Raw genomic sequence first — 27,070 nt, 5'->3', positions numbered from 1 at the left:
ATGGGCCTCTTGGCTGCATCTCTAATCAGTCTTCTCCTTGTTTGAGATGAAATTTTCAAGGGAAGGCCGGGTCTTGGTAGATTTGCAGTGGTATGATACTGCTTCCATTTCAATATGAACGCTTGAACAGTGCTTCTTGGGATGTTTAAAGTTGTGGAAATCTTTTTGTAACCAAATCCGGCTTTAAACTTCTCCAAAACAATATCATGGACCTGCCTGTTGTGTTCCTTGGTCTTCATGATGCTCTCTGCACTTTAAACAGAACACTGAGACTATCACAGAGCAGGTGCATTTATACGGAGACTTGATTACACACAGGTGGATTATATTTATCACCACCAGTCATTTAGGACAACATTGGATACTTCAGAGATCCTCAATGAACTTAGTTTGCTGCACTGAAAGTAAAGGGGCCGAATAATATTGCACGCCCCAATTTTCAGTTTATTCTTCTTTACAAATGTTTAAAATAAGCAATAAACTTCATTCAACTTCACAATTGTGTTCTACTTGTTGTTGATTCTTCGCCATAACATTACAATTTTTATCCTTATGTTTGAAGCCTGAAATGTGGGAAAAGGTTGAAAAATTCAAGGGGACCGAATACTTTCGCAAGGCACTATATATGTATGTATATATGTATGTATATAATATATATAGAGAGAGAGAGAGAGAGAGAGAGAGAGAGAGAGAGAGAGTGTTAGCAGTGTCAGACTTGGGTGTAGCCGGTAGGATTGACTCTAGGGGTCCACGCTGTAGGTACAGTTGAAACCAGACGTTTACATACACTACCTATAAAGACACATCTGCATGTTTTTCTCACTATCTGACATGAAATCATAATAATCCTTTCCTGTTTTAGGTCAATTAGGAACCAAAATTGTTTATATTTGTTTATATATTGTTTATATTTAATAATGAGAGAGAGAGAATGTTTTAAGGCATTTTTATTACTTTCTGCAAAATCAAAAGTTTATATATGTTACAGGCAATGTATGAAAACCTGGCATTCTATAGAATACCTAGGCAATGTATACAATCCCTGTCATTTTCAGGCAAGGTATGAAATATCTGCATTGTTCTATACTTTCCCTAGGCATTACATAAAATGTGTAGTTATTATAAAGAATGACAAGAACTGCTCAGGGCAAAGTCTGATATAATGCCCAGATTGGAAACGTCTTTAGTAACAAACAGTCAAAAAACTAATGAAAGAAGAAATCCTAAATGAACAACAGGATATCTTTACTGGGAAAAACACAAAGAAACAGAAGTGTCATTCCTGACTAATAGTCTTTAGTAACAAACAGTCAAAAACATTAAAGAAGAAATGCAAAATTAACAACAGGATATCTTTGCTGGGGGAAAAAAAAAGGAATCAGAAGTGTCATTCCTGTCTATGTGTTGCAGCATGGGAGGCTAGAATGGCATTTTAATGCTAAGGGCAACTGAGCCAGTTTCACAGATCTGCTGCTGCCTGCTCTGCCCACCTACTTTTGGATGCTAAGGGCAACTGAGACAGATTCACAGATCTGCTGCTGCCTGCTCTGTCCACCTACTTTTGGACGGACCACCCCTGTAGTATTCTACATCTCCGCCTTTTTGTCATTTAGGTATTCTATAGAATGTCTAGGAAATGTATGAACATCTGATGTATTTCATACTTTGACGACTCATTTCCGGCATTGTGTACATTGCCTAGGTATTCTATAGAATGCCTGTTTTTACACATTGTCGGTAACATATATACATCAACAGCCTGGTTCATCCTTGGGTGCAATTTCCTGATACCTGAAGGTGCCTCAGTCATCTGTACAAACAATTAAATGCAAGTACATACAAGACATATGTGTTTTTTGAGATAGTGGATAGAAACTTTGTTTTTCAATTGTATATGCAAACACCAGTTAGTCGTTATGCACCTTAGAGGGGATTATAAAATACAGGAGGCTCCAGTACGTCTGCCTGCACCCTTATTGTGATGTACATTGTAGGCAGGTATGCAGGGTAGTTAATAAGTAATTGATTTGAGGGTGTTTCACCCACACTAATAGGAAGAATGAGGAACTTAAATCACTGACAGGGCACTTTTAACCCCGTTTCAAAATGAATGCCAGACCAGAGGTCTGACTGCCCCTCTGTTCATCCCCTATGGGGCTACCAAAATAAACCAAGCATAATGCATGGCAGATACATTGGAATGAATGGAGCCGTGCTCTAACATGTTGCTCTATTCTATCAGGGGTAAGATTTCCACATTGTTTCAATCAGGGCATGTTCCAATAATTGGACCCCTAAGGGCCGTTTCACACATCCGGCTTTTCGCTGGATTGCCGGATTTAGCGCACTCCAGTACAGTGTATACATGACAATGGCAGCACAACAAGCTCCGGTCACATGCTGTCATGTGACCGGAACATGTGACTAGGAAGTTGCCACTCTGCCATTGTACTGTATCACACCGTACTGCAGTGTGCCGAATCCGGCAACCCGGCGAAAGGCCGGATGTGTGAAACTAGCCTAACCAATTAATAGGTTATTACTTATCCTATGGATCAGTGATAACTTGTTTTCACCAGTGAACCCTTTTACTTGCAACTCTGCCACTGTATAATTGTATGTCCCAGGACACAGAGGGTGAAACTTTCAAGTTTTTAAGCTCAAATTGAAATTAAAAAACGTATTATTGATAACAGAGAAAACAAGTTATATCCGTTCACAATAAAATCCCCTATACCAAGGCCAATATACCAATCATACTACACTTTGTCCCCCATTTGGCATAATATCCCCCTCTTTGGCCCACATTTATTATAACGTTCTCCTCTTTAACCTCCATTTAATATAATTTGTATTGTAAAATAGATAGATTAGCAAATAAATTTGAGCACAATTGAATTCAGTTCAAAGTTTTAAAAATCTGCATGTAATGCTGCCACCAGGGGGAGCCAGAGCTCTGTAGCATAATACACTACACAGAGCAATGAGAACCAGGAAGTGAATTCACAGCGTTCTCATGCATTACCTCAAAGCACAGCTGAGAAGCAGAGCTGCAGAGCATGCAAGGAATAGTCAGGCAGGCTGGGTCAAACACCGTACGGGCAGAAGCAGGCCCGGAGGAACGAGCAAAAGCGGAGTCAAAGTCAGGCCAAGGTCAGTACCGGAGGAAGCAACCGAGTGGGGAAATAGGAGAGGGGACAGAGGACAGGAGGGACGACCAGGGGATGGAACACAGACAAGGGCACGGGGGCACAGAAACAGACAGATCAGGATATCACTCACAGGACCAGCAATCACAGGCAAAGCAGTGCTAAGCTTATAGCCGGCACTGGTTCACTGGAAATGCCAGCTTTTAAGGCATCCAGGGTCTGGAAGTGAGGCTCGAGAGAAGGCTCCGCCCCCTAGCCATGTGGACAGGGAGGCAAACCATGACAGTACCCCCTCCTCAAGGGGGGGCAGGCTTCCCAGGATACTTTCGGTGGAAAGCCGCAATTAACCAATCGGCCCGAACGGATCGAGCCGGCACCCATGACCTGTCCTCCGGACCGTAACCCTTCCAATGGATCAGATACTGGAGGGAACAACGAACCCAACGAGAATCGATAATACGCTGGATCTCTTACTCCTCCTCACCGTCCACCAATATCGGAGCCGGAGGGGTCTGAGAATCCACCACCGATGGAACAAATGGCTTAAGCAAGGAGGTATGAAATACGTTAGGAATACGCAAGGTCTGGGGCAGTTGCAACCGAAAGGCCACCGGGTTGATCACTTTGATGATTTCATATGGACCTATAAACTTAGGAACCAACTTAGTAGATGGAACCCTAAGCCTAATATTCCGAGTGGACAGCCACACTTTGTCCCCCACCCGAAAGGGGGGTCCCAGAGAACGATGTTTGTCCGCTTGGCGTTTCTGGGACTGTTTGACCCGTCTCGATGCACCGCTGTACCTCCTTCCACACCTCCCCTAGATGCTGAACGACGGACTCGGCCCCTGGACACCCCGAATCCACTGTAGAGAAGGTCCCAAAGTGAGGGTGAAACCCGTAATTACAGAAGAAGGGAGAAGTTCCCGTAGACTGATGGACTCTGCTATTGAATGCAAACTCCGCAAGGGGCATAAACATACACCAATCCGCCTGTTGAGCAGAAACCAAGCACCGCAGGATTTGCTCAAGGGTCTGATTCATCCTTTCCGTTTGCCCATTGGACTCGGGATGATAGGCGGACGAGAAGGACAACTCAATTTCCAACCGCCTGCACAAGGCCCTCCAAAACCGAGAAATTAATTGTACCCCCCTGTCAGACACAATATTCATGGGCAACCCATGTAACCGAACCACCTGGTCAATAAAGTGGTTGGCAAGGGCCGCAGCATTAGGTAGACCGGAGAGGGGAACAAAATGTGCCTGTTTACTAAAGCGATCCACCACCACCCAGATCACAGTCATACCATTTGAGACAGGGAGGTCCGTAATGAAATCCATGGACAAGTGGGTCCATGGTCTTTCAGGAACAGGTAATGGAACCAGTTCCCCGGCCGGTTGGTTACGACATACCTTAGTATGGGCACATGTAGCACAGGCAGACACAAACCAAGCAACATCTGAGTGAAGAGATGGCCACCTAAATAGTCAAGCAACAGCCCTGCGAGTGGCTGTAATTCCAGGATGGCCGCTGAGTACGGACTCATGGAACTCTTGAAGTACCCGTAACCGGAGGTGCAAAGGGACAAACAGTTTAGTGTCTGGAGCCGAAGATGGCGCTGAGGACTGGGCCTCCCTGACCTCAGCCTCCAACTCGGATGACAAGGCAGCGACCACCACCCCTCGCAGAAGAATGGAGGAAGGAGGCTCTGGAGGTGACACCGGGTCCAAACTACGGGACAGTGCATCTGCCCTCACGTTTTTAGACCCCGGACGAAAAGTAATACAAAAATGGAATCTAGAAAAAAAAAGAGCCCACCTCGCTTGTCGAGGCGTCAATCTCTTGGAGGACTCGATATACGCGAGGTTTTTATGATCGTGATGACAGTAATACGGTGAACAGCACTGTCCAAAAAATACCTCCATTCTTCAAATGCCAATTTTGCTGCCAATAATTCACGGTTACCCACATCATAATTCCTTTCAGCCGGAGTGAATTTCTTGGAGAAGAACGCACATGGTCGCAGATTAGTCAGAGTAGCAGGGCCCTGAGAGAGAATAGCTCCCACCCCCACCTCTGAGGCGTCCACCTCCACAATAAACGGCGCCTCGAGGTCAGGCTGTACCAGGACCGGGGCGGACATGAACCGGTCCTTTAGCTGAAGAAAGGCCTGGACAGCCATTTGCGACCAGTTCTGCAGATCCACCCCTTTCCGTGTAAGGTCAGTCAATGGCTTGGCAATTTGAGAAAACCACTTAATGAACCGTCGATAATAATTTGCGAAACCCAAAAAGCGTTGTAGCGCCTTGATATCCCTGGGTTGCACCCAATCCACGATAGCCTGCACCTTTCCTTGGTCCATTTTAAACCCATCACGAGAAAGGAGTAACCCAAGAAAGGCTATTTCCTGAACAGAGAAAACACATTTTTCAAGTTTAGCAAACAGATGGTTATCACGTAATCTCTGTAATACTGAGCGAACATGCATAATATGTGTATCCTTATTGGCAGAATAAATCAAAATGTAATCGAGATAGATGACCACAAAACGACCAAGAAAATCAGAGAAGATATCATTGATGAAATTTTGAAACACCGCAGGGGCATTTGTTAGACCAAAAGGCATCACCAAATTCTCGAATAACCCCTCTGACGTCAGAAAGGCCGTTTTCCACTCATCCCCTTCTCTAATATGGATAAGATTATAGGCCCCCCTGAGATCTAGTTTAGTAAACCACCAGGCTTCATAGAATTGGTTGTAGAGATCAGGGATGAGTGGAAGCGGATACGTGTTTTTCACAGTAATTTTGTTCAATTCTCGGAAATCGAGACATGGCCTTAATCCTCCGTCCTTCTTCTTTACAAAAAAGAACCCAGCGGCCACAGGGGAAGAAGGACGGATATGCCCTTTACGTATACTCTCAGATATGTGCGATTTCATAGCAGCCCCTTCTGGACCCGAGAGGTGATATAAACGGGTCTTGGGCAATTTGGTATTGGGAAGCAAATCGATGGCACAGTCATATGGGCGATGAGGCGGCAAAACCTCGACCTCTGTTTCCGAGAATACGTCTCCGTAGTCCCTCAGGTATTCCGGAAGACCCTCAGGACTTACGGAGAACACAGGTACAGATTGTAAACATCTTTTATGACAAGCAGGACTCCATTTGACTATGGTACGACACTCCCAATCAATAACGGGATTATGTAACATCAACCATGGATACCCCAACACTAATCCAGCAGGCAGATTGGCCATTACAAAACAAGAAATAGTTTCAGAATGCAGAGACCCGATCACAAGAGTAAATTTTTCAGTAGCAAACCGAATGAGGTTTTGAGGCAGCGGTGTTTTATCAATTGCCAGGAGTTGAATGGGTCCTTCTAACCTCACTGTCCCTAACTCTAATCTTTGGACCAACTCAGAGTCAATGAAGTTCATAGCGGACCCATAGTCAAGAAAGGCAGTAGCAGACCAGACCGACTCCTTGACCCGGAGGTCAATATTCAGAAGTATCTTATTGGAGGAGAGGAAAGGTACCTGATAGTCTGGGCAACCTCCTCGACCGTTACCCAGACTTAGAAGTTTCACTACGACTGTTTAGTGGAGGGGAAAGCTCCTCCTATGGGAGATAAAGCCTATAGAGGCCGGCTATACTGTAATGCTGCCACCAGGGGGAGCCAGAGCTCTTTAGCATAATACACTACACAGAGCAATGAGAACCAGGAAGTGAATTCACAGCGTTCTCATGCATTACCTCAAACCACAGCTGAGAAGCAGAGCTGCAGAGTATGCAAGGAATAGTCAGGCAGGCTGGGTCAAACACCGTACGGGCAGAAGCAGGACCGGAGGAACGAGCAAAAGCGGAGTCAAAGTCAGGCCAAGTTCAGTACCGGAGGAAGCAACCGAGTGGGGAAATAGGAGAGGAGACAGAGGACAGGAGGGACGACCAGGGGATGGAACACAGACAAGGGCACGGGGGCACAGGAACAGATAGATCAGGATATCACTCACAGGACCAGCAATCACAGGCAAAGCAGTGCTAAGCTTATAGCCGACACTGGTTCACTGGAAATGCCAGCTTTTAAGGCATCCAGGGTCTGGAAGTGAGGCTCGAGAGAGAAGGCTCCACCCCCTAGCCATGTGGACGGGGAGGCGAACCATGACACTGCAATTGCCAAATGTGGATTTTTTTCTAATTCCATCTGCATGGATTCAGCAAAATGGCATCCATTCATGCTGTAATCCCTGGGCATCCCAAATTCAGCTTGTAAGTACAGTATATATATATATTTATATATATATATATATTTATATATATATATATATATATATATGTATATATATGTATATACAGTTGAAACCAGAAGTTTACATACACTATCTAAAAAGACACATCTGCATGTTTTTGTCACTATCTGACATACACAATAAACTTTTCCCTTTTCAGGTCAATTGGGAACCAAAATTATTTATATTTGCCAAATACCAGAATAATAAGAGAGAGAGAATGTTTTAAGGCATTTTTATCAGTTTATGCAAAGTCAAAACTTTATATACACTAAAGCCTGCTTTACACGGTACGACCGATTGTGCGATTTCACAATCGATCGTACCCGCCCCCGTCCTTTTTGCGTCACGGGCAAATCGTTGCCCGTGTCGCACAAAGGTAGTAACCCCCGTCACACATACTTACCTCTCGTGCGACCTCGCTGTGGGCGGCGAACGTCCACTTCCTGGAGTGGGAGGGACGTTCGGCGTCACAGCGATGTCACACGGCCGCCGGCCAATAGAAGCGGAGGGGCGGAGATGAGCAGGATGTAAACATCCCGCCCACCTCCTTCCTTCCACATAGAGACGGTGGCGGCCGCGGGAGGCAGGTGAGCTGCTCATCGTTCCCGTGGTGTCACACGGAGCGACGTGTGCTACCACGGAAACGATGGTCAACTAAAGTAACCGATATTATGGAACCTAACGAGCAGTACCCGACTCACGATTTGTGAGCGATACTGCGTCGCTAGGAGGTGTCACACAGGCCGGCATCGCCAGCGATGCCGGATGTGCGTCACAAAAACCGTGACCCCGACGATCTATCGCACGATAGATTGCCTGGTGTAAAGCAGCCTTAAGAGTACTATGCATTTAAACAATAAGGAACAGCCCATATGATGATATCATGTCTTTAGAAGCTTCTGATAGGTTTATTGGCAACATGTGAGTTAATTAGAGACACACCTGTGGATGTATTTTAATGCACACCTGAAACACACTGTTTCATGTGTAGCATCATGGGAAAGTCAAATGAAATCAGCCAAGCCCAGGAAGAGAATTGTGGACTTGCACAACTCTGCGTCATTCTTGGATACAATTTCCAGATACCTGAAGGGGTCTCGTTCATCTGTACAAACACTTATACGCAAGTACAAACAAGATGGAAATGTCCAACCATCATACTGCTCAGGAAGGATATGGGTTCTGTGTACCAGAGATGACTATGCTTTGGTCAGACATGTGCATATCAAGCCAAGAAAAAAAGCAGAAGACCTTGTGAAGATGCTGGTGGAAGTTAGTAAGATTGTGTCATGATTCACAATGAAACAAGTAACGGTACTTTATTAACATGAGCTGAAAAGCCACTCTGCCAGGAAGAAGCCATTACTCCAAAAGAAACAAATGCACATAGGAACAAAGACCTTAATTTTTGGAGACATGTCCTGTGGTTGGATGAAACTAAAATTGGCCATAATGACCATCATTACATTTGGAGGAAGAAGGGAGAAGCTTTAAAGCCTAAGAACACAATCCTAATTGTGAAACACGAGCAGCATCATGTTGTGGGGTTGTTTTACTGCAGGAGGGACAGGTGCACTTCACAAAATAGATGGCATCATGAAGAAAGAAGATTATGTGGCAACACTAAAGCAACATCTCAAGACATCAGGCAGGAACTTACAGCTTGGGTGGAAATGTGTCTTCCAAATGGACAATGACCCAAAGCATGCTGACAAGCTGGTTACAAAGTGGCTTAAGGATAACGAAGTCAATGTTTTGGAGTGGCCATCACAAAACCCTGATCTCAATCCTATTGAAAATTTATGGGCAAAGCTGAAAAGGCCGGTGCAAGCAAGACGACATAGAAACATGGCTCAGTTACACCAGTTCTGTCAGAAGCAATGGGCCCAAATTCCTACCAACTATTGTGAGAAGCTTGTGGAAGGAGATCCAAAACGTTTGACCCAAGTCATCCAGTTTAAGGAAAATGGTACCAAATACTAATGAAATGTATGTAAACCTCTGACTCTGCAGAAACTAATAAAAATGCCTTAAGGCCTAAAACACACTTCCGCAAAAAAAAGTCCGTGTGACACGGTCCGTTTTTCGGGTCCGTGTTCCGTTTTTTTGGGGCGTTTCTCCGGTACGTATGTGCTGTGCTGCATGGAGGTGACCGGAGCTGCAGAAGACACCGCCGCTCCTGTCACCTCCACGCAGCTAATGAAGGCAATAGCGCGATCAGCTGGGCTGTCACTGAGGTTACTCGCGGCCAACGCTGAATACAGCTGATCACGCTATTGCCTTCATTAGCTGCGTGGAGGTGACTGGAGCGGCGGTGTCTGCTGCAGCTCCGGTCACCTCCATGCAGCACAGCTGGAAGCGACGCTGGACCATCCTGGAGTACGCCGGACATTGATGGCTTTTTCGGGCTTATTAAAGTGGTGTTTGTGTTTTTTATTTCTAATAAAGGATTTTTTCGGGTGTGTGTGTTTATTTACTGTAATTTACAGATTAATCATGGAAGGAATCTCGGGGAGACGCCTGACATGATTAATCTAGGACTTATTGGCAGCTTTGGGCTGCCAATAACTCCTTATTTCCTCGATTTGCCAACGCACCAGGGCAAATCGGGAAGAGCCGGGTACAGTCCCAGAACTGTCGCAGCTAATGTATGCGGCAATTCTGGGCGGCTGCTGACTGATATTGTTAGGCTAGGGGGCTCCCCATAACGTGGGGCTCCCCATCCTGAGAATACCAGCCTTCAGCCGTATGGCTTTATCTGGCTGGTATTAAAATGGGGGGGGCCGCACGCAGTTTTTTTAATTATTTATTTATTTTACTGCACAGTATAGACACGCCCACCGGCTGCTGTGATTGGGTGCAGTGAGACAGCTGTCACTCAGCGTGGGGGGCGTGTCTGTCTGCAACCAATCATAGGCGCCGGTGGGTGGGGAAAGCAGGGATACGAGATTGATTAATGAGCGGCCGGCATATTCAAAGTAATTGTTGCCGCGCATTCTGTGCACAGCTGTTCCTCGCCGCGCTGGTGATCGGGGAGCGGTATGAGCCGGGGGAAAAAAAAAACCGAGCGCCAATGTAAGTATGACTGAGAACAGCAGAAAAAAAGGTAAGTATACTGAATTTAATTAAAAAAAAAATAAGATCACTAGTGTAAAAACGCACACGCACGAAACGTGCTGAACACGGACATACTCCGTGTGCGGTACGTGCAGGCACGGACCCATAGACTAAAGCGGGTCCGTGCCTGCGTGCTGCCGGCCAAAAACGGACATGTTGTCCGTGTAGAAAAGCGCACACACGTACTTACCTCACGGACAAACGTTCCGTGCGATTTTACGTGTGTGTGTGCCATCTACCATTGATTAACATGGGTCTCCGTGTGTACGTGTCTCCGGTACGTGCAAATACGTACCGCACACGTACAAATTACACGGATGTGTGTTGCGGGTCTAAGACATTCTCTCTCTCTCTCTCTCTCTTTATTCTGGCATTTGGCAAAAAATAAATAATTTTGGTTCCTAATTCACCTAAACCGGGAAAGCTTTATTCTGATTTCATGTCAGATAGTGAGGAAAAACATGCAGATATGTCTTTTTAGATAGTATATGTTAATTTCTTTTTTCAACTGTATATACATATACATTTCATGTAAATTTTCCCATGAAATTCACTTTGCACATGTGCATACAAGGTCATGACGTTGTGACCTTTCACGCACTTACACAGAATCCTACCGAGCCTAATCAGAACTGAAAGTCCTTGCGAGGTCATAGGATTTCAGAGTAAGTGGCAGGAATCAGAAAATACTATGTGGACCGGATGGGTGACAGTGAGGAGCATTAAAATGTTGTAAAATATTGATGCAACATTTTTACCTTTGTCATGCTAATTTCTATTTGCTATGCCAAAGTGGCTAATGTACATCTGTCTAACTCATTAACATTTAGGTCATACATAATGTAAAAAAATATTTCTGGCGAGGAGTGCAGGGGCATATGCCTGTTTTAAGATGCGCCTGATTCATTTGGTGATATGCACCTTTTAATGATCTAGGTGCATTGAACCCCACCACGCCCTTTCATTAACACCAGTCTTAATGAGTTGAGGCCTGTATGTACAGCGTAATAAACTTAATGGGGAAGTAGCATTCATAGTTTTACTATACAGTGTAATAATACTCTAACAAATAATTTATAGCTTTACTATAGGGCTTGTTAATGAACACAGTTGGAGGAAAACATCATTATTATTCTGTGTGCATTCATCTATAATTATTCAGTAAATCATACTAATAAATAGATTGCTACTATCCAGATAAAACCCTAGAAAAACCTATGCTGCACATCTAAAAGATGTTGGAGTGAACTGGAGTGAACCTCTTACATGACCAGTAAAACCATGTCATTCGTCAAAGTGTGAACTTTTTGTATATACTATATATATATATATACTATATATATACTGAATGTGTGTATGTATATATATATATATATATATATAAAATTTTTATGTTATGGTAAAGAATCAACAAGTGAGACATAATTGTGAAGTTGAACGAAATCTATTGCTTATGTTAAACTTTTTAAAAAAATAAATAACTGAAAAGAGGGGCGTGCAATATTATTTGTCCCCTTTACTTTCAGTGCAGCAAACTCACTCCAGAAGTTGAGGATCTCTGAATGATCTAATGTTGTCCTAAATGACTGATGATGATACATATAAGCCACCTGTGTGTAATCAAGTCTCCGTATAAATGCACATGCTCTGTGATAGTCTCAGTGTTCTGTGTAAAGCGCAGATAGCATCATGAAGACCAAGGAACAAAACAGGCAGGTCCGTGATACTATTGTGGAGAAGTTTAAAGCTGGATTTAGTTACAAAAAGATATCCAAAACTTTAAACATCCCAAGGAGCACTGTGCAAGCGATCATATCGAAATGGAAGGAGTATCATACCACTGCAAATCTACCAAGACCCGGCCGTCCATCCAAATTTTCATCTCAAACAAAGAGAAGACTGATCAGAGATGCAGCCAAGAGGCCCATGTGATCACTCTGGATGAACTGCAGAGATCTACAGCTGAGGTGCAAGAGTCTGTCCATGGGACAACAATAAGTCGTACACTGCACAAATCTGGCCTTTATGAAAGAGTAGCAAGGAGAAAGCTATTTCTCAAAGATTTCCATAAAAATTGTTGTTTATACTTTGCCACAAGCCACCTGGGAGACATACCAAACGTGGAATAAGGTGTTCTGGTCAGATGAAACCAAAATCGAAATATTTGGGCACAATGCCAAATGATTTGTTTGGCGTAAAAGTAACAAAGCTCATCACCCGAACACACCATCCCCACTGTCAGACATGGTGGTGGCAGCATCATGGTTTGGGCCTGCTTTTCTTCAGCAGGGACAGGGAAGATGGCTAAAATTGATGGGAAGATGGACGGAGATTTGTCTTCCAACAAGACAATGATCCCAAACATAAAGCAAAATCTACAATGTAATGTTTCACAAATAAACGTATCCAGGTGTTAGAATGGCCAACTCAAAGTCCAGACCTGAATCCAATCGAGAATCTGTGGAAAGAGCTGAAAACTGCTGTTCATAAACGCTCTCCATCCAATCTCACTCAGCTCGAGCTATGTGCAAAGGAAGATTTGGCAAGAATTTCAGTCTCTCAATGTGCAAAACTGATAGAGACATACCCCAAGCGACTTGCAGCTGTAATCACAGCAAAAGGTGGCGCCACAATGTATTAATTTAAAGGGTCTGAATAATATTGCACGCAACAATTTTCAGTTATTTATTATTTAAAAAAGTTTAAAATAAGCAATAAATTTCGTTCAACTTCACAATTGTGTCCCACTTGTTGTTGATTCTTCACTGTTACATCTCGTGGCTCTCCTGAGGCAAGGACTGAGGCAGTCTCCCATTCCTTGCCTGCCACGAGCACTCCTGCTCAGCAGCGCCGAAGGTCTGCCAGACTGCGCAGTGTGCAGGAGATACCTTCTCAGAGAGGCAGCAGAAGGGTGACACCTAGTGGTTCTCCTGTTACAAGGAGTGAAGTGGTCTCCCATTCCTGGCCTGCCGCAGACTCTCCTGCTCAGCAGCCCCGAAGGTCTGTGAGGCTGCGCAATGTGCAGAGGTTTACTGCTCAGGGAAGCAGTGAGATTCCCGTTATCTCTGCACATTGTGAGACCGAGGATCCCGCCTCTATTTCCCAGAGGCAGGAGGGTGAGCATGTGCAATGCGTGGTGGGTCCTGATTCGCTCACTGACGTCACACGGCTTGATGACAAGGCTGGTGACGTGGTGAATCCTGACTGGCCAGGCTGGGACGTCGTGGACCCTGATTCGGTCAAGTCCGTCATCTCTGCCTCGCGCCCGCCCTCGGGTGGAGCTGCACCTCCTTAAAAGCTCCCCCTGCCATCATGGCGGCGCGCGACCGTCCTTCTATGTTTGGATGTCTGGCAGCGTGCTGCCACGCCACTGCTCAGGCATTACTGTCTCTTGTGGGCTTGGCCCTTGCTGCTCCGGCAGTACCTCGTTTGCAGGCCGTGTTCCTGCCTTGCTGCTCCGGCAGTACCCCCGTCAACAGGCCGTGTTCCTGTCCCAGGTGAGCTCCTCAAGTCTCCATTGGACTCACCTGGTTATTGAAAGCACACGTGCGTGGGCACCTCTGTGCTACCCTCGTGCCATATTCTCGTGACTTCCACTGGCACACGTGTGTGGGCACCTCTGTGCTTCCCCGTGCAACAGGTACACCGAGCCGTGAGATCTGTGCCATACAACCCTCACGGGTTAGGGCAGATCGGTGTACATAGATCGTCTGTGACATTCCAGACGATCGCTAGCAGCAACCCGCTCACTCTTCACCCACCATAGCGGTGGTCCCTTACACCGCACAGTGGACCTTGACCGGCGGAAGCAGTCCATTTCCCATCTTGGCACGCTTCCCCGGGTCCCCCTCGTAACATTACGGTCGCGCCAAAGGTCTGGCTATGGCTGAAGAGCAGCAGCAGTTGCTGCGTTATGTGCAGCAGTTGGAGTCACGATTGGTAGCAGTGGAGCAGTCTTCCTCCGATAAGACTACTCTGACGACAGTCGCCACCCAGGCGGCTACCCAGGCTGTGCTATTGGGCGAAAGGTCTCCTCGCCTTGCGCTTCCAGAGCGCTTTAGCGGCAACAGCTCTGAGTGCCGTGGTTTTATAAACCAGGTTACCACCTACTTAGAGCTGTCCGCGACTCTTTACGCTACCGAGAAGGCGAAGGTAGCCTTCGTCCAGTCCCTGCTCACAGGGAGAGCGCTGAAGTGGTCCACGCCGTTGTGGGAGCGCGGAGATCGTGTGGTGAATAACTTAGCAGCTTATCTTGGGGCCATGAGAATGGTGTTCCTCGGGCCTCAAGTCACCCACGATTCCGCGCTGCGCCTCCTACGACTTCGGCAAGGGTCTGCTTCAGTCGGGGACTTTGCTGTACACTTTAGGACACTGGCCGCAGAGCTGGACTGGCCGGATAAGGTCCTTGTCCCTGTGTTTTGGGAGGGCCTGGCAGGGTTTGTCAAAGACGCACTGGCCACACGTGAGGTGCCTGCCACTTTAGAGTCCTTGATTCAGGTTGCCTCTCGCATAGACATCCGCCAGGCGGAGCGAAGGCTCGAGGTCTCTTCAGCACCCACGTCTTCTCGGCCTAAAAAGCGTCTGACTCCCGTCTTCCATCAGACAGGTCCCCCAGCCAGTCCTGTAGGCGACTCCGTGGAGTCAATGGAGGTGTCCAAGGTGGTCTCCTCTGCCCCAGGTTCTCGGTCTTGTGTCATCTGCTTTTCCTGTGGGCAGAGGGGACACATAGCTACCCGATGTCCCAAACCGTCGGGAAAAGACAGCGTCTAGTTTCTATCAGAGGGGGGACTCTAGACGCTACTTCTCCCTCTAGGTTGACTATCAGTGCCCAGTTGCAGTTCGGCACTACTCTCTTCTCTGCCCTGGCTTGCTTGGACTCAGGCGCTGAAGGCAATTTCATCTCGACCTCCCTGGCAACCCGATACTCAGTTCCCCTGGTTCTGTTGCCCAAGCCACTCAGGGTCCGGGTAGTCGACGGGTCCATACTACTCGATCCTATCACCCAGATCACCATCCCTCTCAGGATGGATGTACCACCGGGACACCATGAGCAGGTGTCCTTCCTGGTGCTTCCAGGGGGGACGGATGAGATCCTACTGGGCCTTCCCTGGTTGAGACAGCATGCTCCTATACTCAACTGGGCAACAGGGGAGATCTCATCCTGGGCAGGATCCTGTAGAGAGTACCTCGTGACTACCGAACCACCCGCTACCATTAGGTCGGTTGGGTCCTCAGGGAATACTGAGGGGCCGGGTTTACCGACACCTTATGAGGCCTACAGGGATGTCTTTTCCAAAAGGGTCGCAGATACTCTTCCTCCCCACCGGCCATATGATTGCCGAATAGACCTGAAGCCAGGCTCCGAGCCCCCCAGGGGCAGAGTGTATCCACTCTCTGCTCCAGAGACGGAGGCTATGTCCAAATATATTCAGGACAGCCTGGCGAAGGGGTTCATTCGCAAGTCTATTTCACCGGCTGGTGCAGGGTTCTTTTTTGTGCAGAAGAAGGAAGGGGATCTGCGCCCCTGTATCGATTACAGGGGATTAAATGCAATCACAATCAAGAACAAATACCCTTTGCCCCTCATTACTGAGCTATTTGATCGATTCCGCGGGGCAAAGCTTCACAAAGCTGGATCTACGCGGGGCGTATAATCTAGTGCGAGTCCGAAAGGGCGATGAGTGGAAGACCGCCTTTAACACCAGGGACGGTCACTACGAGTATCTAGTAATGCCCTTCGGACTCTGCAATTCCCCCGCCGTATTTCAAGACTTTGTGAATGACATTTTCCGGGATTTGTATCTTTCCGTGGTTGCATACCTGGATGACATTCTTATCTTCTCCCCCGATCTTACCACCCATCGGAGGGATGTCATCCGAGTACTTAAGAGGCTCCGCACCCATTCGTTATATGCTAAGCTGGAAAAGTGCGTTTTTGAACAGGAATCCTTGCCGTTCCTGGGGTACATAGTGTCCAGTCAGGGGTTAGCAATGGATCCGGGGAAGTTGGAGACAGTGATGAACTGGCCTGAGCCCCGCTCGCTGAAGGCGATCCAGCGATTCTTGGGGTTTATCAATTATTATCGCCAGTTCATTCCCAACTTCTCGACGGTGGCAGCACCCATCATTGCCCTTACCCGCAAGGGCGCTAATCCCAAAGCATGGACACGGGAAACGGTAGAGGCATTTCACACTCTCAAAACTCACTTCTCCAGAGCTCCCATCCTTCATCGTCCAGACATCTCCAAACCCTTCCTACTGGAGGTAGACGCCTCTTCGGTCGGTGCAGGTGCAGTCCTGTACCAGAAAAACGAACGAGGAAGGAAACATCCGTGTTTCTTTTTCTCCAAGACCTTTTCTCCGGCCGAGAGGAACTACTCCATAGGGGATAGGGAGTTACTGGCGATGAAACTAGCATTCCAGGAATGGCGGCATCTCCTGGAGGGTGCGAAGCATCCATTTGAGGTTTTTTCTGACCACAAAAACCTCACATACCTCCAGACAGCACAACGCCTGAACCCAAGGCAGGCCCGTTGGTCTTTATTCTTCTCCCGGTTCCGCTTTATTATCCGCCACCTGGCCGGTGAGAAGAACGTACGGGCCGATGCCTTGTCACGTTGTATGGTTGTGTTGGAGGAGGACGAGGAGGAGCCTCGTCTTATACTACCCCCGGACAGCTTGAGGATGGTCACTCCCACTTCTTTGGACCAGGTGCCACCTGGCAAAACCCTCGTTCCCCCTGAACTACGGAACGAGGTGCTATCGTGGGCCCATGCCTCCAAGGTTGGGGGTCACTTCGGGGTCAAAAGGACCAGAGACCTGGTGACCAGGCATTATTGGTGGCCGAGACTACCCCAGGACATACAGGAATATGTGGGAGCCTGTATGTCGTGTGCTCGGAATAAGCCGTCCCGGCAGAGACCGGCAGGTCTTCTTCACCCACTGCCAGTGCCGGATCGTCCCTGGGAAGTGGTAGGGATGGACTTCCTGGGAGATCTGCCCAAGTCAGCAGGGCACAGGGTCGTATGGGTCATCACGGACCACTTCTCTAAAATGGTCCACTTGGTGCCTCTCCCACGACTCCCGACGTCACGTGCTCTCGCCACCTTGTTCATTCGGCATGTATTTAGGTTGCATGGCATGCCTGACAAGGTGGTGAGCGACCGGGGTCCCCAGTTCGCGTCTCGCTTCTGGAGAGAGCTCTGTAAGCTCCTGCAGATAGAGCTGAACATCTCCTCCGCATACCATCCCGAGACCAATGGACTAGTGGAGAGGACTAATCAGACCTTGGTAACTTACCTCCGCCATTTTTTATCCGCGCACCACGACAACTGGGCTAACCTCCTTCCTTGGGCCGAATTTGCCATTAACAATTCGGTCCATGAATCCTCTGGCCAGACTCCGTTCCTACTCAATAACGGACAACATCCCAGAATCCCGGTTCCAATGCCCATTACGTCACCCGATACTAGAGTGGAGGATTGGGGGACCAAGGCCCGGGAGATCTGGGATGACACCCAAGAGGCTCTTAAAAGGGCTAAAGACCGGATGGTGACAACGGCTGATGTTCGCCGCCGCCCTGCACCATCCTTCGCCCCTGGTGACCTAGTATGGCTGTCCTCTAAGAATGTTAACCTACGGGTACAGGCAGCCAAATTCGCCCCTAGGTATCTGGGTCCATTTAAAGTACTACAGCAGGTAAACCCGGTGGCATATCGACTCCAGCTCCCTCCACGCTGGGCTATAGCCAACACCTTTCACGTGTCCCTCCTGAAACCCGTACGACTTAATAAATTCTCGGGGTCCCTGCCGGCTCAAACCGACTCCCCGTCCGACGACCCTGAGGTGGCAAAACTTGTGGAGACAAAAGTCATACAGGGCAAGAGGTACTACCTCGTGGAGTGGGCCGGCCGTGGTCCGGAGCATAGATCCTGGGAGTTGGAGGATCATATCCGCGCCCCGGGTTTGATAGCGGCCTTCGAGCACGGACAGGGGGGGGGCCTAGACGGGGGGGTAATGTTACATCTCGTGGCTCTCCTGAGGCAAGGACTGAGGCAGTCTCCCATTCCTTGCCTGCCACGAGCACTCCTGCTCAGCAGCGCCGAAGGTCTGCCAGACTGCGCAGTGTGCAGGAGATACCTTCTCAGAGAGGCAGCAGAAGGGTGACACCTAGTGGTTCTCCTGTTACAAGGAGTGAAGTGGTCTCCCATTCCTGGCCTGCCGCAGACTCTCCTGCTCAGCAGCCCCGAAGGTCTGCGAGGCTGCGCAATGTGCAGAGGTTTACTGCTCAGGGAAGCAGTGAGATTCCCGTTATCTCTGCACATTGTGAGACCGAGGATCCCGCCTCTATTTCCCAGAGGCAGGAGGGTGAGCATGTGCAATGCGTGGTGGGTCCTGATTCGCTCACTGACGTCACACGGCTTGATGACAAGGCTGGTGACGTGGTGAATCCTGACTGGTCAGGCTGGGACGTCGTGGACCCTGATTGGGTCAAGTCCGTCATCTCTGCCTCGCGCCCGCCCTCGGGTGGAGCTGCACCTCCTTAAAAGCTCCCCCTGCCATCATGGCGGCGCGCGACCGTCCTTCTATGTTTGGATGTCTGGCAGCGTGCTGCCACGCCACTGCTCAGGCATTACTGTCTCTTGTGGGCTTGGCCCTTGCTGCTCCGGCAGTACCTCGTTTGCAGGCCGTGTTCCTGCCTTGCTGCTCCGGCAGTACCCCCGTCAACAGGCCGTGTTCCTGTCCCAGGTGAGCTCCTCAAGTCTCCATTGGACTCACCTGGTTATTGAAAGCACACGTGCGTGGGCACCTCTGTGCTACCCTCGTGCCATATTCTCGTGACTTCCACTGGCACACGTGCGTGGGCACCTCTGTGCTTCCCCGTGCAACAGGTACACCGAGCCGTGAGATCTGTGCCATACAACCCTCACGGGTTAGGGCAGATCGGTGTACATAGATCGTCTGTGACATTCCAGACGATCGCTAGCAGCAACCCGCTCACTCTTCACCCACCATAGCGGCGGTCCCTTACACCGCACAGTGGACCTTGACCGGCGGAAGCAGTCCATTTCCCATCTTGGCACGCTTCCCCGGGTCCCCCTCGTAACACTTCACCATAACATTACATATTTTTTATCTTTATGTTTGAAGCCAGAAATGAGGGAAAAGATTCACAAATTCAAGGGGCCAAATACTTTCACAAGGCACTGTACAGTGTGTGTATATGTGATGCCCCAGAGCTATGGGGTACTCTGTCCCGGGCCGTATATATACGAGGATGCTGTTTCACGGTTCTGTAACAGCCGATGTCCGGTTCCATGACCCTGGGGGTCCCTTTTTAAAGGCGATTATATACAGGTGATTAAAGAATTTATATCGTGATGCCACTTGCGGGTTGCGGGTATGGTGATGGAACCGCCGCTGCACAGTCTGTTACCACTGGGGCTGATGGTGATGGCAGCCTGACTGGTAGGCCCTCCACAAGTAGGGCCGGGCCCCAGGGAATGGATGGTGGCATCTGGCGCAGAAAGAAGGGAGACCACACTTTGGGGATGCAGTGCAGCTTTTGTTTACTCACTGAGCTGTTGATGCTGCTGCGCTGAAGACGGCTGGTTCAGATTCCTGGTCCCTTTTGTGCCAGTGTCGGTTCGGTAACTCGGTGGCCTCGTTCCCAGGCTCCCCTCACTGGTTGGTGGAACCCCGTAGCTTGGAGCGTATGGGGGTCCCCTACTGTCTGTCAGCAGTCTCTCATCTGTATGGCGAGCAGTGGGAAGCCTGTAGGATCGGTGTTCTGTTCTGGTATCTGGCTCAATCTTTACTGCAGGTGCCCCTGGATTCTTGGGTTAGTGAGGTCCTTGAAGTTCCCCTCACTGTGCAGGTATTTGTCAGGTTGCCTGAAGCTGTTGCCTGACCTAGGGCCCTGTTCCCCGTCAGTGCTGTGGTTCCAAGGGTACCTGGCTGTACCCTCACTGGCAACCACTCTCCTACGCCACCTAGGTCACTGCTACACAACCCTGTCTGGAGACACATCTGTCTCCTTCAACTGTCACCACCGGACTCCCTCACTGTCTGTCCCCTCCCACCTGGTCATTGTCTAGTGGACTGGCACCGGAAATGGTCTTCCAACAGTCTTGAAGGAGTTCCCAGAGATGCTTAGCAGTTGTTGGCCCTTTTGCCTTCACTCTGCGGTCCACCTCACCCCAAACCATCTCGATTGGGTTCAAGTCTGGTGATTGTGGAGGCCATGACATCTGGAGTAGCACCCCATCACTCTCCTTCTTAGTCAAATAGCCCTTACACAGCCTGGAGGTGTGTTTGGGGTTATTGTCCTGTTGAAAAATAAATGATGGTCCAACTAAACGCAAATCGGATGGAATAGCATGCCGCTGCAAGATGCTATGGTAGCCATGCTGGTTCAGTATGCCTTCAATTTTGAATAAATCCGCAACAGTGTAACCAGCAAAGCACCCCCACATCATCACACCTCCTCCTCCATGCTTCACGTTGGGAACCAGGCATGTAGAGTCCATCCGTTCACCTTTTCTGCGTTGCACAAAGACACGGTGGTTGGATCCAAAGATCTCAAATTTGGACTCATCAGACCAAAGCACAGATTTCCACTGGTCTAATGTCCATTCCTTGTGTTCTTTAGCCCAAACAAGTCTCTTCTGCTTGTTGCCTGTCCTTAGTTGTGGCTTCCTAGAAGCTATTTAACTATGAAGGCCTCCTGCACAAAGTCTCCTCTTAACAGTTGTTCTAGAGATTCGTCTGCTGCTATAACTCTGTGTGGCATTGACCTGGTCTCTAATCTGAGCTGCTGTTAACCTGCGATTTTGAGGCTGGTGACTCGGATAAACTTATCCTCCGCAGCAGAGGTGACTCTTGGTCTTCCTTTCCTGGGCTCAGCCCTCATGTGAGCCAGTTTCTTTGTAGCATTTGATGGTTTTTGCCACTGCACTTGGGGACACTTTCAAAGTTTTCCGAATTTTTCGGACTGACTGACCTTCATTTCTTAAAGTAATGGTGGTTACTTGTTTTTCTTTACTTAGAATTTGCTGTTTTCTTGCCATAATACAAATTCTAACAGTCTATTCAGTAGGACTATCAGCTGTGTATCCACCAGACTTCTGCACAACACTACTGATGGTCCCAACCCCATTTATAAGGCAAGAAATCCCATATATTAAACCAGACAGGGCACACCTGTGAAGTGAAAACCATTTCCGGTGACTACCTCTTGAAGCTCATGAAGAGAATGCCAAGAGTGTGCAAAGCAGTAATCAATGCAAAAGGTGGCTACTTTGAAGAACCTAGAATATAAGACATATTTTCAGTTGTTTCACTTTTTTTTGTTAAGTATTTCATTCCACATGTGTTAATTCATAGTGTTGATGCCTTCAATGTGAATCTACAATTTTCAGAGTTATGAAAATAAAGAAAACTCTTGAATGAGAAGGTGTGTCCAAACTTTTTAGTCTGTACTGTGTATATATATATATATATATATATATATATCTAATTGCCTTATTCTGTCTGTCTGTCTGTCTTGCTCCAAAATTGTGGCCCCGCCCCCCCAGGGATTGGTCGCCGCTGGGCTCGGCCTGGCCCCGCCCCCCACGGATTGGTCGCTCGCCTCGGCCTGGCCCCGCCCTCCGCATGGATTGACCGCTCGCCCCGGCCCTCCGCACGCATTGCCAGACATAACCTTGCGATGCTGGGATCGTGACGGAGCCGGTGAACGCTGGTAACTATTATACACATCGGGTAACTAAGGTCCCTTGGTTACCCAATGTGTATCATAGTTACCAGCGTACACTGGCTCCGTCACGATCCCAGCAGCGCCAGACATAACCTTGCGATGCTGGGATCGTGACGGAGCCGGTGAACGCTGGTAACCATTATACACATCGGGTAACTAAGGTCCCTTGGTTACCCGATGTGTATCATAGTTACCAGCGTACACCGGCTCCGTCACGATCCCAGCAGCACCAGACATAACCTTGCAATGCTCTGATCGTGATGGAGCCGGTGAACGCTGGTAACCATTATACACATCGGGTAACTAAGGTCCCTTAGTTACCCGATGTGTATCATAGTTACCAGCGTACACCGGCTCCCGGTACACATGTGCAGGGAGCCAGCATTATACTCCTCTCCCCCCAGGACTACTCCTCCTATTATAGTCCTCCTATTATACTCCTCTCTGAGTATAATAGGAGAACTATTATAGCATGGGGGATGGAGCACGATGGGGAGTGCGCAGCATGGGGGATGGAGCACGATGGGGTGCGCAGCATGGGGGATGGAGCACGATGGGGGGTGCGCAGCATGGGGAATGGAGCACGATGGGGAGTGCGCAGCATGGAGGATGGAGCACGATGGGGAGTGCACAGCATGGGGGATAGAGCACGATGGGGAGTGCGCAGCATGGGGATGGAGCACGATGGGGGTGCGCAGCATGGGGGATGTAGCACGATGGGGAGTGCGCAGCATGGGGGATGGAGCACGATGGGGAGTGTGCAGCATGGGGGATGGAGCACGATGGGGGGTGCGCAGCATGGGGGATGGAGCACGATGGGGGTTGCGCAGCATGGGGGATGGAGCACGATGGGGGGTGCGCAGCATGGGGGATGGAGCACGATGGGGAGTGCGCAGCATGGAGGATGGAGCACGATGGGGAGTGCGCAGCATTGGGGATGGAGCACGATGGGGGGTGCGCAGCATGGGGGATGGAGCACGATGGGGGGTGCGCAGCATGGGGGATGGAGCACGATGGGGGGTGGGCAGCATGGGGGATGGAGCACGATGGGGGGTGCGCAGCATGAGGGATGGAGCACGATGGGGGGTGCGCAGCATGGGGTATGGAGCACGATGGGGGGTGCGCAGCATGGAAGATGGAGCACGATGGGGGGTGAGCAGCATAGAGGATGGAGCACGATGGGGGGTGCGCAGCATGGGGGATGGAGCACGATGGGGAGTGCGCAGCATGGGGGATGGAGCACGATGGGGAGTGCGCAGCATGGGGATGGAGCACGATTGGGTGCGCAGCATGGGGGATGGAGCACGATGGGGGTGCGCAGCATGGGGGATGGAGCACGATGAGGAGTGCGCAGCATGGGGGATGGAGCACGATGGGGAGTGCGCAGCATGGGGGGTGGAACACGATGGGGGTGCACACCTCCCCCCAAAACACACACACACACCGCCACACGCGCACCGCACAACACACCACACACACACTGGGAACCACAAACACCGCCCTACACAGACACCCACAAACACAGACAACGCCACACACACACAACACCCAACACACAAACACCGCAGCATACACAAATATACGCACATACCGCGCAACACACACACATTGCACAAAACATACCTCCCCCCAAAACACACACACGCACCCCACACCCACACAAACCGCGCAACACACACACACAACGCTACAGACACACAGCGCTCTACAAACAACGCAACACACAAACAACACCGCTCTCACCCCCCGCCACACCCAGACAACACCCAGAACATGTACAGAGCCCTACACAAACACTTGGTAACTACACACAACAACATCTATATATATATATAACAAAAATCATACATTAACTACACAATACGTAAATTCTAGAATACCCGATGCGTAGAGTCGGGCCACCTTCTAGTATATATATATATATATATATATATATATATATATAAAATAATATGAAAAAGTGTTTGCCCTATCCTGAATTCTTATTCTTTTGCATTCTTGTCAAACCTAAATGTTTCGGATCACCAAATAAATTTAAATATAGGATAAAGATAAGACAAGTAAACACAAAATGCAGTTTGAGTGATTGCCCCCCTCCTTAAAAGATAAAGTAAAGGTACCGTCACACTATGCGACGCTCCAGCGATCCCACCAGCAACCTGACCTGGCAGGGATCACTGGAGCGTCGCTACACGGGTTTCTGGTGAGCTGTCAAACAGGCAGATCTCACCAGCAACCAGTGACCAGCCCCCAGCCAGCAGCGACACGTGGAAGCGATGCTGCGCTTGGTAACTAAGGTAAATATTGGGTAACCAACCTGATATTTACTTTGGTTACCAGCGCACACCGCTTAGCGCTGGCTCCCTGCACTCCTAGCCAGAGTACACATCGGGTTAATCACCCGATGTGTAGTCTGGCTATGTATGCAGGGAGCCAGCGCTGACAGCGTGAGAGCGGCGGACACTGGTAACGAAAGTAAATATCGGGTAACCAAGGAAAGGGCTTCTTGGTTACCCGATATTTACATTGGTTACCAGCGTCCGTAGAAGCCGGCTCCCTGCTCAGTGCACATTCAGTTGTTGCTCACACAGCGCCCTGTAGGTTTGGATTTCTTTTTCCCTTAATGATAAATATCTTCATTTATTAACTACTGTATGTTTTGTTTTTACTTGTGTTATCTTTGTCTAATATTTAAATTTGTTTGGTGATCTGGAATATTTAAGTGTGACAAACATGCAAAAGAATAAGATATCAGGAAGGGGGCAAACACTTTCTCACATGACTGTATATATACTTGAGATAAGCATATAAATTAGAGTGGAATTCAAACCTACTGGAATTCGACAAAAAATCTGCATTTGCCAAATTGTTGACTTTTGGTAATTTACCTCCTTACAGATTTGGCCAATTGGCAGCCACTGGCCGCCATTGAACCATGAAGGGCCATCAAGGGGTTAAGCAAAATAAAAATCCTTATACTCACCTTACTGCTCAACTCTCTGACCCCAGAGCATAATAAGGGTCATTAAATTTGTAGAGGATAACTTTTCAGTGAATCGAATAAACACTAAGTAACTCAATTGCACATGGATGGTTTACTTTATAAATCTGATTTGCCTTTTTATTGTAACATAATTTTTACATTTTTATAGGGGAAATGGAGGAGTTGGAAGCCCTCTGGTTAACTGGCATATGCCATAATGAGAAGAACGAGGTGATGAGTAGTCAGCTGGACATTGACAACATGGCTGGAGTCTTTTACATGCTGGGCGCGGCGATGGCTTTGAGTCTCATCACATTCATAATGGAGCACCTCTTCTTTTGGCAGTTCCGTCACTGCTTTATGGGAGTTTGTTCTGGGAAGCCAGGCCTGGTATTTTCTGTCAGCAGGGTAAGTGCAACATATGTCAGGCCTTTTAATGTCCTCGTTCTTAGGTCGATAGATTTTATCTAATTGTACAGGACATGATTTTTCCCAACAATTGTAATCTGATCAAGAATACAACTTCAGTGATTGACTTGGAATTGCTCAGAAATTTCCTACAATTACTACAGTTACCCATAATATGTGACAGTGATGCTGTCTGATAAAATGGCAGGTAGCTCAAAAAATAAACCTTCAGAAAATGTATTTTTGCCTTTCATCGTAGAACTAAATTTAATCTACCACCAGTATTTATATGTATATATATATATATATATATATATATATATATATATACATTTTTTTTATTTTAGTCTACTTATATTTTATCTATATTCCCGCAAATCTTGAAGTCCATCACATTTTTGTCAGCGTCCCTGTATTTTTTTTTTTACAATGTTATCACTGGAGAATGTAGCAAGAGCAGAAAATTATATTTCCAAATACTATCCAACTTTTTACATTGGACTTTCTTTAGCATTTTTATAAAAGTGCTTAGAATTATTTAGTGATTCGAGGCAGAAATTCAACTTTGCTAGAAAATGGAAGTTACCAAAAACCATCTGATGCTTTATTAAAAAAAGATATAAAAGGAATACCAAAGAAATATTACAGCAAGTAAAATAAAAAAACAGGAAATGATGTATAACATAAATGATGAGCAGAATGTGAAATAAAAGGAATCCATTAAACACATTAGAAGCCTCCACACCGCACTATACAAAGGAGCAGGATCATTAAAAGTACGCTTAATGCCCAAATAATGCATTAAAGTGGCTTTATTCTACAAACCACAGAATGGACGTCAGAAACATATTATCCAGATAGACCATTTTATATTTAATAAATTTAATAACAGATACGTTCCATAACTGATAACTATGGACTCTGCTTAATTGTAATAATTAAGTATCTGCAGGTTTTGAGAAGAAACTGTATCACCCTTAATGTAAGTACCGTAATAATAAAGTCAGACTAACGTACAAAATACAAGTATACATAAGCCTAAAAAGCAATGTAGGATAAATGGACCTGTACAGGTAAATATTACCAAATAGTTATAGGCCTGCAAATACTGTATTTGGGGGATTTTAAGATGTACCCAGGTTTGAAACTACCAAAAATAGGGAAAAAAATCTTACTAATTTAAACATCATAAGGCAACACAGGGAATATGACACAGCAGTAGCTATCAATGAGCACTCTTCTATACTATGTATTGATACCTAATGACTCTGTATTACAGTAATGTGCACAAGGACTTAAGGGGGCTTTACACAGTAGCAATATTGCTAGCAATTTCTAGCGATAGCAACCGTGTAAGTAC

At 47.6% G+C, this 27,070-nt stretch overlaps 1 protein-coding gene across 1 annotated transcript in view; it reads left to right on the top strand.

Annotated features, from left to right (window-relative positions):
- The window catches only part of GRIN2B (glutamate ionotropic receptor NMDA type subunit 2B), a 935,536-nt gene that overhangs the window by 889,523 nt on the left and 18,943 nt on the right, over positions 1-27,070 (top strand). The window contains exon 13 of the mRNA XM_075321904.1: positions 25,472-25,710. Coding sequence (XP_075178019.1) covers positions 25,472-25,710 — 239 coding nt within the window. The remainder of the gene's footprint in view (positions 1-25,471; positions 25,711-27,070) is intronic.

This window comes from Anomaloglossus baeobatrachus, chromosome 8 (assembly GCF_048569485.1).
Source record: "Anomaloglossus baeobatrachus isolate aAnoBae1 chromosome 8, aAnoBae1.hap1, whole genome shotgun sequence".
Classification (NCBI taxonomy): Eukaryota; Metazoa; Chordata; class Amphibia; order Anura; family Aromobatidae; genus Anomaloglossus; species Anomaloglossus baeobatrachus.
This window is presented reverse-complemented; position numbering and strand designations above follow the sequence as displayed.